General features: G+C 39.0%; 1 protein-coding gene across 14 annotated transcripts in view; it reads right to left on the minus strand.

Annotated features, from left to right (window-relative positions):
* Positions 1-12,533, minus strand: part of CCDC7 (coiled-coil domain containing 7) — a 568,294-nt gene that overhangs the window by 125,963 nt on the left and 429,798 nt on the right. For all 14 annotated transcript variants that reach the window (XM_058297711.2, XM_058297712.2, XM_058297715.2 and 11 more), the window contains one exon: positions 3,367-3,477. In XM_058297711.2, the coding sequence (XP_058153694.1) occupies positions 3,367-3,477 (111 nt within the window). The remainder of the gene's footprint in view (positions 1-3,366; positions 3,478-12,533) is intronic.

Genomic DNA, 12,533 nt, shown 5'->3' on the forward strand with positions numbered 1-12,533 from the left:
AAAAAATGCTGATGCATTTTCAAAATGGACAATGCAATTAACTGTAAAAAGCAAGAGAGCACTTTTCCAGATAGTCTGTGGAGGCATTCTTGGTACTTCACATGTACATTTAGGAAGTTGACGTTAGACTTAATTTTCTCTAAGGGTATTCACATTTTTAAAATGTCTGAAATTTCTTTATAATATATATGATTGATTTAAAAATTAGACTGAATAAAAAATAGTAATTCCAGCATAAGGAATGATAAAGAAACATGGATCAGGTAGGGGAAAAAAATAGAAAGCACCCCAAAAAAATACATTAAAACCCAAATATATCAATGATTATGATACTTGTAAACAGATTACATGCACTAGGAATAGACAAAGATAGTCACACTGGATTTATAAACAATATAACTATAAACTATAAGAAATACTGCTAAATGATAATAATACAGAAAGGGGGAGTAAATATGAAACAAGTATGGCATGCAAATGCTAACCAAAATAAATCTCCTGTAGCTTTATCAATGTTATACAAAATAGGCTTTTTGTAAAGGGCTTTACTAAAGATTAAGATGGTCCATTTCATTAAAGAAAAATTTGAGTCCACCAGAGATGTGTATTTTAAAAATTTGCATGCCCTTAATGACATGGACAGTACAGGGGAAATTTGGCAGAATTATAAAGTAAAAAGAATAAACCACAATTATTTCAGGAGAATCCAATGAACATCTCTGAGAAATTGATGGAAGGGACAACAACAAAAAAGAATTAAGGTAGTCAAGAAATAGGACATTTAAATAACATGATTAAAATTTTTTACTTAATGGATGTTTGTAAGGTTATTGCAGAATACATACGTATAAACAAAGTTTTTTCTCAATTTAATTAAAGCAGTTTAAATATTTTAATTAAAAAGTAATAATCATAATTATATTTACTACTTAGTCTTTTCTTTCTAGCAGTTACAGGATTGAGCTAATGAGTACATGTGCTGATGTTGTTCAGGGTCATGATTCACAGTGGAAGGAAGGACATATACATATGCAAGGAGGTCAGCAGGAAGGAGCCCTAAATGATTAGGCTGAGATAGAAAGTATTAATGAGAACTCAAGGTTTGTAAACTATGTACATATGCATATGTGTGTATACATGCACACATACATGAATATAGGTATAGATATGTACATATATATGGGTATGTATATATATCAGTGTATATATATATAAATGCACATATATATGTTTTTTTGCATGTTTGTTTGCATATGCAAATGTATATGCTGAAGAATCCAGTTTCAAGTAAAAAATCGAGGTGCAATCTTTCAGGTAGGGCCTTAGGCAATTACAAAGGCTTAACCTGGCATTTCTCATGGAGGAAGTTGCCCTCCCCATGCAGTCTTGGTACACAGCCCATGCGTTGTCATCTTTGGAGGGATTGTTACTCAAGAAATTACTCCCAACACCTGGGTAGTCATGCTCTTACGAAAATCTGAATTTTCAGCCTAGGCCCCTCCATTTGGAGGCTCCTTGTGGGGGAAATGAGGGCCTTGGCTGAGAAACCATCCATCCTGGTGCCCCTGTCAAGAACACAGGATCAGAGAGGGCTTGTAGAAATCATTTTCTCCACTTTGACTCAGTATCCACTGCTTTTCTCCTCCTATCCCCTCTGCCATGGCCCCAGCCCCAGGTTCATTAAACTGCAAGAAACTCTTGTTCGGGGCACCCTGGGCACTGAGGTAATCCCCCCACCCCTATGACTCTTAGCCAGTGCTAATCTGTGGGGGGAAATTAAATTGAGGAAGTTGGGGCCATTTTCTGTTTAGCCTCTTGCTTGGAGTACCATATAAGTGGATAAAGGCTTAATTTCTACCTTCATTTTGGCTTGTTGCCTTAATTGACCACCTGGACAATCTTTCAACAAATTAGAAGGGAAGCAGTGTGATCAGCTAAGCACAAAGCCTTCCTGGAGAAACAAAACCTTGAAGATCCCATGGGGCACTTTTGGGGGGGTCACTGATCATTTGCAAGGGTCTGAGCGACCCGCCGGACACCCATGCCAATGGGTCTGGAAAGCCATAATGGATGCTAAGGGACACTCATGGACAGAGCCAATGGATTCTTTATATGATCTTCTTGGATTTGGAGGCGAACACAAGCCTCCACAAGCCCACAACTCCAAATCAGAAAGAGCCTAGTTGGTTAAATTAGGGAACTAACAGAGAGGCTCTAAGAGAGTTAGGGAACTGATTTCTGGCTACTGCTTACAGTCCTCTAGGACTGGGATCAAAAGGCATAGGAGACACTTTATACTCAATGACTATTGTTAGCTCTGAGCAGTTCTTGGTACCATGAACAGACTGAAATATGAGCTACTGAGGCTCATGCCTTTAATGTAAAAGAACACAGAACCCTTCAGGAAAACTTTGCCCAGTTATGCTCAGAGACATTAGACAAATAGCTTGCACGATGAAGGAAGTAAACTAGTTAAACTTAGGAGGAGTGATCTGGAGAATGTCCCATTCTTGGAGGGAATACTAGCTTTCCATTGTATGGATGACAATCTCCTAGGGAGCCCAGGCAAGGATATCACACAAGAGCTGGAAACATTGGTGACAAACTGATGCATGGACACATGCACAACACATGCGTACCTTAATACAGACAAGGTACCAGAACCTAGCACACAAGTGAAATTCCTTGACAAATTCTTAGAGTATGCACCTCATCTCATTCCAGAAGAGATTACCAAAATTTCTGCACTCTCTGCCCCCAAAATAAAAAATGTATTCAAGCTGTTAGTGGGGCTTTGGCTACAGGTACTCTCACATTTCATATTGATGGCAGCCTTCTATCAGGTAACAAGAAGAATACAACTTTTGAGTGGGTCCCAAATAACTGGAAGCCTTAGAGGCCCTCCAACTGCCACCAAAACCACCCTCCCCATGGGCTCACTGATCCACATTTGCCATTTGTATTACACACCTCAGCAACCCCTCCATTTGTCAACTGGAGTTTATGGCAGAAGAATACCACCATGGGTCAGAAGCACTCAGTATTTTTGAACCTGTCAGCACCCAGACTCAGCTGAAAGAAACACATCTTCCAAGACTAAACTGTTGGCCCATTACTGGGCCTTGGTAGATACTGAATACTAGACCCATGGCCATGAAATAGTCTTGCGGAAAAAAAATCTCAACCAGAAGGTTTCAATGCTTTAACTTTTGTTCTCTGGCTATCTTTGGGTATTTAAACTACAGTTCAAGATAAAAAATGTTTATAAAATGTATGCTCAAATAGATATTCATGAACCAAAGAAAAAATATCTTCAGTGAGTTTAATTCAAAATAATTTAAATAAATATACAATTATTATACTTACTCTTGAGACTTTCCCCTCTGGAAGTTTTGTGTTTTTTCATTTCCATTTGCATTTGGGACACTGAATCTTGGTTCTCAAGCATAAGAATTTCATCTGGTTCTTCATCGCAAGCTACATAAAGAGATGCATTTAGTTCACTAAATACAAAAACAGATATTTTGTGAAATCTCTAGATTTCAAATTTATGGCAAGTTTTCAACAGTATTTTCCATCATTTTAATGAAGTTATAAATAAGTTACCATCATGATACATCTGATATTATTGTGAAAAGAGTTTTAGTGGGTATGAGTTACAGCTGTCTCATTATTTCATAAATATTCTAGGTATCAAATATATTTTATATTGGTTTCTAGTTTTGTTAGATTATATATAATTTATGATTATGCATTTTAGACCAAACAATGAAAATATATATATACGAGGTTTCTCATTATTTCACTATTTGTAATTGCAAAATAGTAAAGATCACCTAAATGTTCAAGCTTAGGAAACTGGGTGAATAAATTAAGATAATGATATCATATCTTTGTACATATGTACATATATGTACATTTGTACATATGTACAATGTACATTTGTACATATGTGATATAAAGAGCTATAAATGCAGCTTCAAAAGGAATGAAAAAGATCTCCAAACAGACATAGATGAATTTACAATGATAAGATCCAGTGGAAAAAAAATGGGTAGAGGATTACAAGTATTTTTTCTTTTGGGTAAGAAAGAAGGAGAAAAGATTAAAAAAAATAGAAAACAAGAAATAGAGGGATATTTTTACAAAATGAAATAAAGAAAAAGAGGAACCAGAAAGCAATGTAGTTGGTTACCTACAACTGAGGTGGGAATAAAAGGGAAGGAATGATATTTATGATATTTATATATACCTTTTTGGCATCTTTTTTTTTTTTTTAACTTTTGGAAATAGAATAATGTTCCACATTGTGATAGTTAGACTCATGTGTCAGCTTGGTCAGGTAATGGTGTCTCGTTGTTGGTCAAGTAAGCACTGGCTTATTTGTTACAATGGGGACATTTCATGGACTTAAATCATTAGTAAGTTGATTGTATCTCTGGCTAATTAAACCTACAATCAACTGAGGATATTGCCTTTAGCAATGAGAGACTCATTCAATCAGTTGAAGGCCTTAAAAGGAGGTGTTCTTTCTGCAGTCTGAAGAGAGAATTTCTACCTCAACTTCAGACAGCCACCTTCTCCAGAGGAATTCCTCAAAAACCTTCCTGGAGATCCCAACTTGCAACCTTCCCCACAGAATTCGGACTTGTGTAACCCCCACAGTTGCATGAGACAATTTTATAAAATCTCATAATATTTACAGATATCTCCTGTCAGTTTTGTTTCTCTGGAGAACTATGACTAATACAGTTTAGAACTGGTAGCGGTTTTTGAGAAACAGAATCTTACTGATGGGATTTCTGAATTGGTTATAGAGTTTTTGCAGTTGTCTCTCTACTATGACTAGATTCAAAGGCATTAATGACTCTGTTTCCAATAATCAGGAGGCCACGTGGCATGAGCTGACAATAGAGTCACACAAAATAGCATCACTGGATATGGCTACTTCCATGGTTATAAGAGGTAAGGCTCTGGGTGAGTGTTTTTCACACCTTAGTAGAGTTTTGTGGAATTAAAAGGTATAATGATATTGGCTGGTTTTTCCTTAATATACTGGATTCAGTTATAAAAAGAAAGGGATAATCTGAAGTCTTCAAATTTTCAACTAAGGCAGCCCATGAAAGATGTGAAAGTTTCTATGTGTGCCATGAAAGAAAATCTTTTGTGTAGCTGCAGACTTGAGATCTCTGAAAACTGGATGCAGAATTTCATTGTGCAAGTAGTAGAGTTATAATGGAAACTAAAATCTTAATCTTGCAGATTGTCTGCTGTTTAAAGTGAGGGCATTGATTGGAAAGGAATGGGATTCTGAAAAATTGGAATGGAGGCATACAGTTTGATAATTATGGCAGGTGGAGACGTTGAAACCCTAAATTCTGGTAAGTCTTTGCCAGATAAACCTGTAATGGATTGTCTGGAGTAGACAGTCACCCAACCTCCTGTCCACCCTGAGGAAACAGCTGCCCAATCTCCAGTCTGCCTTAAGGAGTCTGTCATTTAACCTGAAGAGATTAATCCTGTTTCACCAGATGAAACTGCAAAGGAATGCCTTCAAGTAATTGGTGTGCAAGAAATGTCTAATCCTTTTTGTAACTCACTCCTACCACCCCTCTTTTCTTCCAGACCTATAACTAGACTAAATTACCAACAGGTCAAAAGGATGAGGTACAAAGTGTGACCCATGAAGCAGTACACTATACTCCAAAAGAACTGCACATGTTTTCCAATTTATATAGACAGAAATAAGGAGAATAAGTGGAGAAGTGGATATTAAGGGTGTAGAATAATGTGGAAGGAAAATGAAGGTGTATCAGGCTGAATTGAGTGATTGGGGCCCACTAAGCAGAGATTGTGTATTCAAGGTTTTAGTTCGATGGGTTAGAAAGGGCTCTAATAGTTTGTTTAGCTGGTAGGCTGAAACATAGACCAGAAGATGGCAAACATTACTTGAGGTTGAAATGCCAGAACTGCCCTGGTTACTATATATGAAGGGATCCAAAAGGCTTAGAGCCACTAGGAAACTAGAGTGGATGTGTCATGTAAGACCTTCTCACCCATCCCAAGATTGTTCAGAGGGTATGCCTTTCACCAGTACTGTGAGGAATAAATTTGTGAAATGAACTCCATATTTCCAGAAGAGCTCAGTGGTAGCTCTTCTCTGTAGGCCAGATATTACCTTGGGAACTGCTGTCACTGAATTTTGAATCCTTAAACACAATGGGAATGATCAGATACCAGGTTGGCAGAAGCCAAGTGGCAGCACTTAATCACCAAAGACAAGGTAGGAATGGCTACCACAATGGACAGCAGACTCAAAGCAGCAATCAAAATAATCTGACTTGCAGAGACCTATGGCATGGGCTGGTAGATCATGGAGTACTTAGAAGTAAAGTAGATGGGCATTCTACTAAATTCCTAGCTGATTTATATAAGCAGAACAGTTCTAGGTCAAGTGAACAAAAGTCTAATTTGAATTACAGAAACAGAGTCATGGTTCCTTAATCATTTCCCATATTTGTGGCAGCTTACAGATCCAGAGCCCCTTGAATGAGGAGAAGGCCAAGTCCATTTGAGGAAGGACCTTGTTACACTGCCAGAAATTTTTATTGTTACTCTTTCTTCCAGCCTTCCCCAAAGAGAACGATGCCCTTTTATGAGGGTAACTGTGCATTGGGGAAAAGGAAATGATAGACATTTCAGGGGTTATTAGACCCTGGCTCAGAAGGGACATTAATTCCAGGAAACCAAAATATTACTGTGGACCAACAGTCAGAGTAGGGGCTTGTGGAGGTCAGGTGGCCAATGGTGGTTTGGCTCAAGTCTGTCTCACAGTGGGTCCCCAGACCCATTCTGTGGTTATTCTCCCAGTTCTGGAATGCATAATTGGAAGAGACATACTCAGCACCTGGCAGAACATCCACATTGGATCCCTGACTTTGAAGTAAGGGCTATTATGGTAGCACAGGCAAAGGGGAAGCCACTGGAACTGTCCCAACCTAGCAAAATAGTAAATTAAAAGCAATTCAGGATTCCTGATGGGAATTCCCACCACATCCACATTCAACTCTTCTATAAGTCCAAAGCAGAAAACAGATGGATCTTGTTGGATGACAGCATATTATTGTAAATTTAACCAGGTGGTGACTCCAATTGCAGCTGCTATTCCAGATGTGGTATTATTACTTGAACAAATCAACACATTCCTTGGCAAATGCTTTTTTTTCTCAATTGTTGTTAGTAAGGACTACCAGAAACAGTTCGCTTTCAGCTGGAAAGACCAGCAATATACCTTCACTCTTCTACATCCAGGGTATATCAACTCTCCAGCCGTATGTCACAATATTGTCAGCAAAGACCTTTATTGTCTCTCCCTCCCACAAGACATCATACAAGTCTATTATATTGATGATTTCATGTTGATTGGGTCTCGTGAGCAAAAAGTAGCAATCACTCTAGACTTATTAGGAATGTGCATGTCAGAAGTTGGGAGATAAGCCCCCCAAAAATAGAAGGGCCTTGCACTTCAGTGAAACTTCTAGGTGTCCAATGGTTTGGGGCATGTCAAAATATCCCTTCAAGGTGAAGGATAATCTGATGCATCTGGCACCTCCTACAACCAAAAAAGAAGCATAGGGTCTAGGTGATTCTAGATTTTGGAGATAACATTTTCCCTATTTGGGTATCCACTTTGGCTCATTTACTGAGTGACCATAAAAGCTGCTGGCTTTGAGTGGAGAACAAGAGGAGGCTCTATGAAAGGTCCAGGCTGATGTGCAAGCTTCTCTGCCAATTGGTCCATAAGATCCAGCAGATCCATTGATGCTGTACATGTCAGTGGCAAATAGAGATGCCATCTAGAGCCTTTGGCAGGCCCCTATAGGAAAATCATAATGCAGACCCTTAGGATTTTTTGAGCAAAGCCATGCCATCCTTTGCAGACAACTCTCCTTTGAGAAACAGCTTTTGACCTTAGTAAAGACTGAATGCTTAACTATGGGCCATCAAGTTAGCATGAAACCTGGGTTGCCTGTCATGAGCTGGGTGTTGTCTGACTTACCAAATCATAAATTTGGGCATGAACAGCAGTACTCCATTATTAGATGGAAGTGGTATATATGAGATAGGGTTGAGTGGATCCTGAAAGCAAAAGTTACATGAGGAAGAGGGCCAAATGCTCATGGCCTCCACTCCTGCCACATTACCTTCTCCTTCCAAGCCTACAGCTATAACCTTTTGGGGAGTTCCTGAAAATCAGCTGACTAAGGAGGAGAAAATTCAGACCTGATTTACAGAGTGTTCTGTGTGATATGATGTATCACCCCAAAGTGAATAGCAGCAGCACAGCAGCCCCTTTCTGGGACGTTCCTGAAGGACAGTTGTGAGGGGAAATCCTCCCAGTGGGTAGAACATCAAAGCAGTGCCCCTGGTTGTTCATTTTGCTTGGAAGGATAAATGACTGGAGATGCAACTGCTATTGCCAATGGTTTGCCTGGATGGTTAGGGACACAGAAGGAACATGATTGGGAAATTGTTGACAAAGAGGTCTGGGGAAAAGGCATATGGATAGATCTTTCAGAATGGGCATAAACCATGAAAATATCTGTGTCCCACATGAATGTTCACCAGAGATGTCTTCAGCAAAGGAAGAGTTTAGTAACCAAGTAGATAAGATGACCTGTTTCATGGATACTAATTGGCTTCTTTCCCCAGACCCTTCTGTCATTACCCAATGGGCTCATGAAAAAGTGGCCATGCTGGTGTCAAACATGGCTCAGTAACATGGACTTCCACTCACCAAAGCCAATCTGGCTACAACCACTGCTGAGTCAAATCCGCCAGCAGCAGAGAACCACACTCATTCTCCAAAATGAAATCATTCCCTCAGGTGATCAGTCTACTACCTGGTGGCAGGTTGCTTACATTGGGTTACTTCTACTATGGAAGGAACAGCAATTTAGTCTTAGTGGAAGAGACACATACTCCAGATATTTGTTTGCTTCTGCCAAAACTACTATCCACGTACTTAAAGAATGCCTTACCACCAGCATGGTATTCCACCCAGCATGGATACCTATCAAGGAACCCACTTCAAAGAAGATGATGTGCGGGAATGGGCACATGCTCAAGGAATTCACTGGTCTTACCATGTTCCCCATCATCCTGAAGCAGCTGGATTGATAGAATGTTGAAATGGCCATTTGAAGCCTCAATTATAGTGCCAACTAGGTTACAATACCTTACAAGGTTGGGGCAGTGTTCTCCAGGAGGATGTGCATGCTCTAAATCAACATCCACTCTATGGTGCTATTTTTCCCATAGCTAGGATTCTTGGGTCCAGGATTCAAGTTGTGGAGATGGGAATGGCACCACTTACTATTATCCCTAGAAAATTTGGTTTGTGCCTCTTGTCCATGCAATGTTAAGCTCTGCTGGTCAACAGGTCTTAGTTCCAAAAGGAGAAGTGCTTCCACCAGGAGACACTACAATGATTCCATTGAATTAGAAGTTAAGACTGCCACCTGGCCAATTTGGGCTCCTCATGCCTCTGTCTGAATCAACAGCCAAAGAAGGGAATTAGTGTAGTGGCTGGGGGTGACTGATCCTGACTATCAAGGGAAATGGAGAAAATGGAGGTGAAGAAGAGTTTGCCTGGAATATAGGAGATCCTCTAGGGCATCTCTTGGTATTACCATGCCCTGTGATTAAAGTCAATGGAAAACTGCAGCAACCCAATTCAGGCAGACTATCAATGGCCCAGAAACTTCAGGAATGAAGTTGGCCAGCTGAAGTGCTTGCTGAGGGTAGAGGGAATATGTAGAAGAAGAAGGTAGTGATAAATACAAATTATGACCACATGACCAGTTACAGAAATGAGGAATATAATGGTTAGGAATATTTCTTCCTTGTTTTGTTATGACTATGTTTGTCTGTGTACATAAAGCAAATATCTTTGTATTCTCCCCTATCCTATCCCCTTATATGACATAAAGTATATTAGTTTCATGTCATAATATTCAAGCTATAAGATATTATGTTTAAACGTGAATATTATCCAAGGACTTGTACCCTATTCTGGAGAGATTTAGTATGTTTCTGGTTATACATAAGAGAGATGAGTAATGTTGGTGAAAAATATGTCTGGTATTATTTTTATTTAGAGATTAAGTATTGTTTAAGATGATGTGTATGGCTGCCAAGTTGACAAGGGGTGAACTGTAGAACTGTGATGGTTAGGCTCCTGCATCAACTTGGCCGGATAATGGTGCCTGGTTGTTTGGTCAAACAAGCACTGGCTTAATTGTTACTGTGAGGACATTTCATGGATTTAAATCATTAGTAAGCTGATTGAATCTATGGCTGATTAAACCTACCATCAACTGAGGATATTACCTTTAGTAATGAGAGACTCATCCAATCAGTTGAAGGCCTTAAAAGTATATGTGTTGATTTCAGCAGTCAGAAGAAAGAATTTCCCTCACTATTTCAGAAAGCCAGCTTTTCCAGAGGAATTCATTGAAAACCTTCATTGGAGATCCTAGCTTGTAGCCTTCCTTACAGAATTTGAATTTGTGTAACCCCTACAGTTGCATGAGACAACTTTATAAAATCCCATAATGTTTACAGATAACTCCTGTCAGTCTGTTTCCCTAGAGAACCCTAATACACATATTCTAAATATAAGGTTAAATAAAAAAGGTAAACTAAAAGTGAAGATATACTAAAACATTAACCTCTTGAAACGAAGAAAAAAGCAATAATCCAAGTAACTGATTAATAAAATAATTGGCATATCCTCAGTCTTAGGTACATCATGGGGTTTGGTAGAGGACTGTAAACAAATCTTAAAATCTTTTTAGTAGGTCTGCTTTGTAGTGGTATGAGCTAAGCAATAGTGAAATGATTTTTAGAAGCATTATAGGGTTCAGCAAATAAGTAAATGTGTTGATGTTGTTGAGGGTGAAGATTCACACTGTGGGAGAAAGGAAAAACACAGAAAATGGAGGAAAGTAGGACTGAACTCTGAGATGTGGGAATGGAATTGATGGTATCAGTGAAAACTCATGCTTTCTAAATGATTTCCATGCACATGTATATGCACGCATGTTTGCATATGTATATGCATGTATGTTCATGAATACAGGTATATGTGTATTGTATACAGGCATGTGTGTACAATGAGGCATCTGTTTTAAACCAAAATCCTATATGTGATCTTTTAGGACCAACTACAAGTAATTACAAAGACTTACCTGGGATGCCTCATTAGGGGAAGCTGCCCTCCCCACATTAGACTTGGTCCACAGTCAGTACACTGCTGATTTTGGAAGGAGTTGCAGCCAAGGATTTACACACACACACACACACACACACACACACACACACACACACTGCAGCACTCTTCAGAGGACTCTATGTGGGCTGTGGAGGCCTCAACTAAGACATTTTCAGACTTTTTCCAGGTCACATCTTACTAACTAATGACAAGCATATACCTGAAACTAGTAGCAGCAAAGAAACATCTCTTCTATCAGTTTCTGAAAGCAATGGCCCTGCCAACACCTTGATATTGGATTTCTGGCCTCCAGAACTGTGAGACAATATTAAGTCGCCTACTTTGTGTTACCTTGTTATAGCAAGCCCTGGGAAACTGGGTCAACATTTTTCTCCACTCTGACTCAGTACTTTCCATACCTAGTCTTCCCTCTTTTTTTTAATCAACTCTGTTATCACAAATACCCTATTCAGCGTCCCTCCCCATCAGATGATTGAGATCTTTTGCCTTTATGTAGAAGGGATTATAAACCATCTTTAATGTCTTTCCATAAGACTATCTAAATTCCCTGACTGTCATCAATTAATAAACTATAATCTGGAAAAAGCCCCATTCCCAGAAAGAGTACTAGCTTTCCACTATATGGATTACATCTTCCCTATGGGCTTAGAAGTGCACCACCCAACATGGACTGGATGTGCTGTGACACACACAGAGGAACATGGCTGGGCCATTAATACAAAGAAGGTACAAGTTATTTTACACAAGTGTCTAATTGGCCATCAGGGTTGCTTTTCCCATTTGAGCTGCAGGTCTCAGCACCTCCTCAGTTCCCAGATTGGAGCCTATGGCAGAAGGATACCACCACAGGTCAGAAATACCAGTTGGGATTTTAGACCCCTAAATTCCCAGATTTGGCTTAAAAGTATACACCCTTTAAGACACATTCATTGGCCAAATTGGGACTTGATGGATACTGACCACCTGACCCATGGCCTTGGAATATATTATGAACAGAAATACCAACCATTGGTATTAATACTTTATCTTTTGTTCTCCAGTTTTCTGAGGGTATTTGCACTATAGGTCAATGTGTAAATTCCTATAAAATATGTTCTACTACATATTCATGACTAAAAAATTTCTATGAATAATTTAATGATATGTATATATATTATACATAGTATTGACTTTTACCCATTTAGATAGTCTCTGTTTCTTTACTTGCATTTGGGCTTTTAACATTGAATGTTGATGC

Source organism: Dasypus novemcinctus, chromosome 5 (assembly GCF_030445035.2).
Source record: "Dasypus novemcinctus isolate mDasNov1 chromosome 5, mDasNov1.1.hap2, whole genome shotgun sequence".
Classification (NCBI taxonomy): Eukaryota; Metazoa; Chordata; class Mammalia; order Cingulata; family Dasypodidae; genus Dasypus; species Dasypus novemcinctus.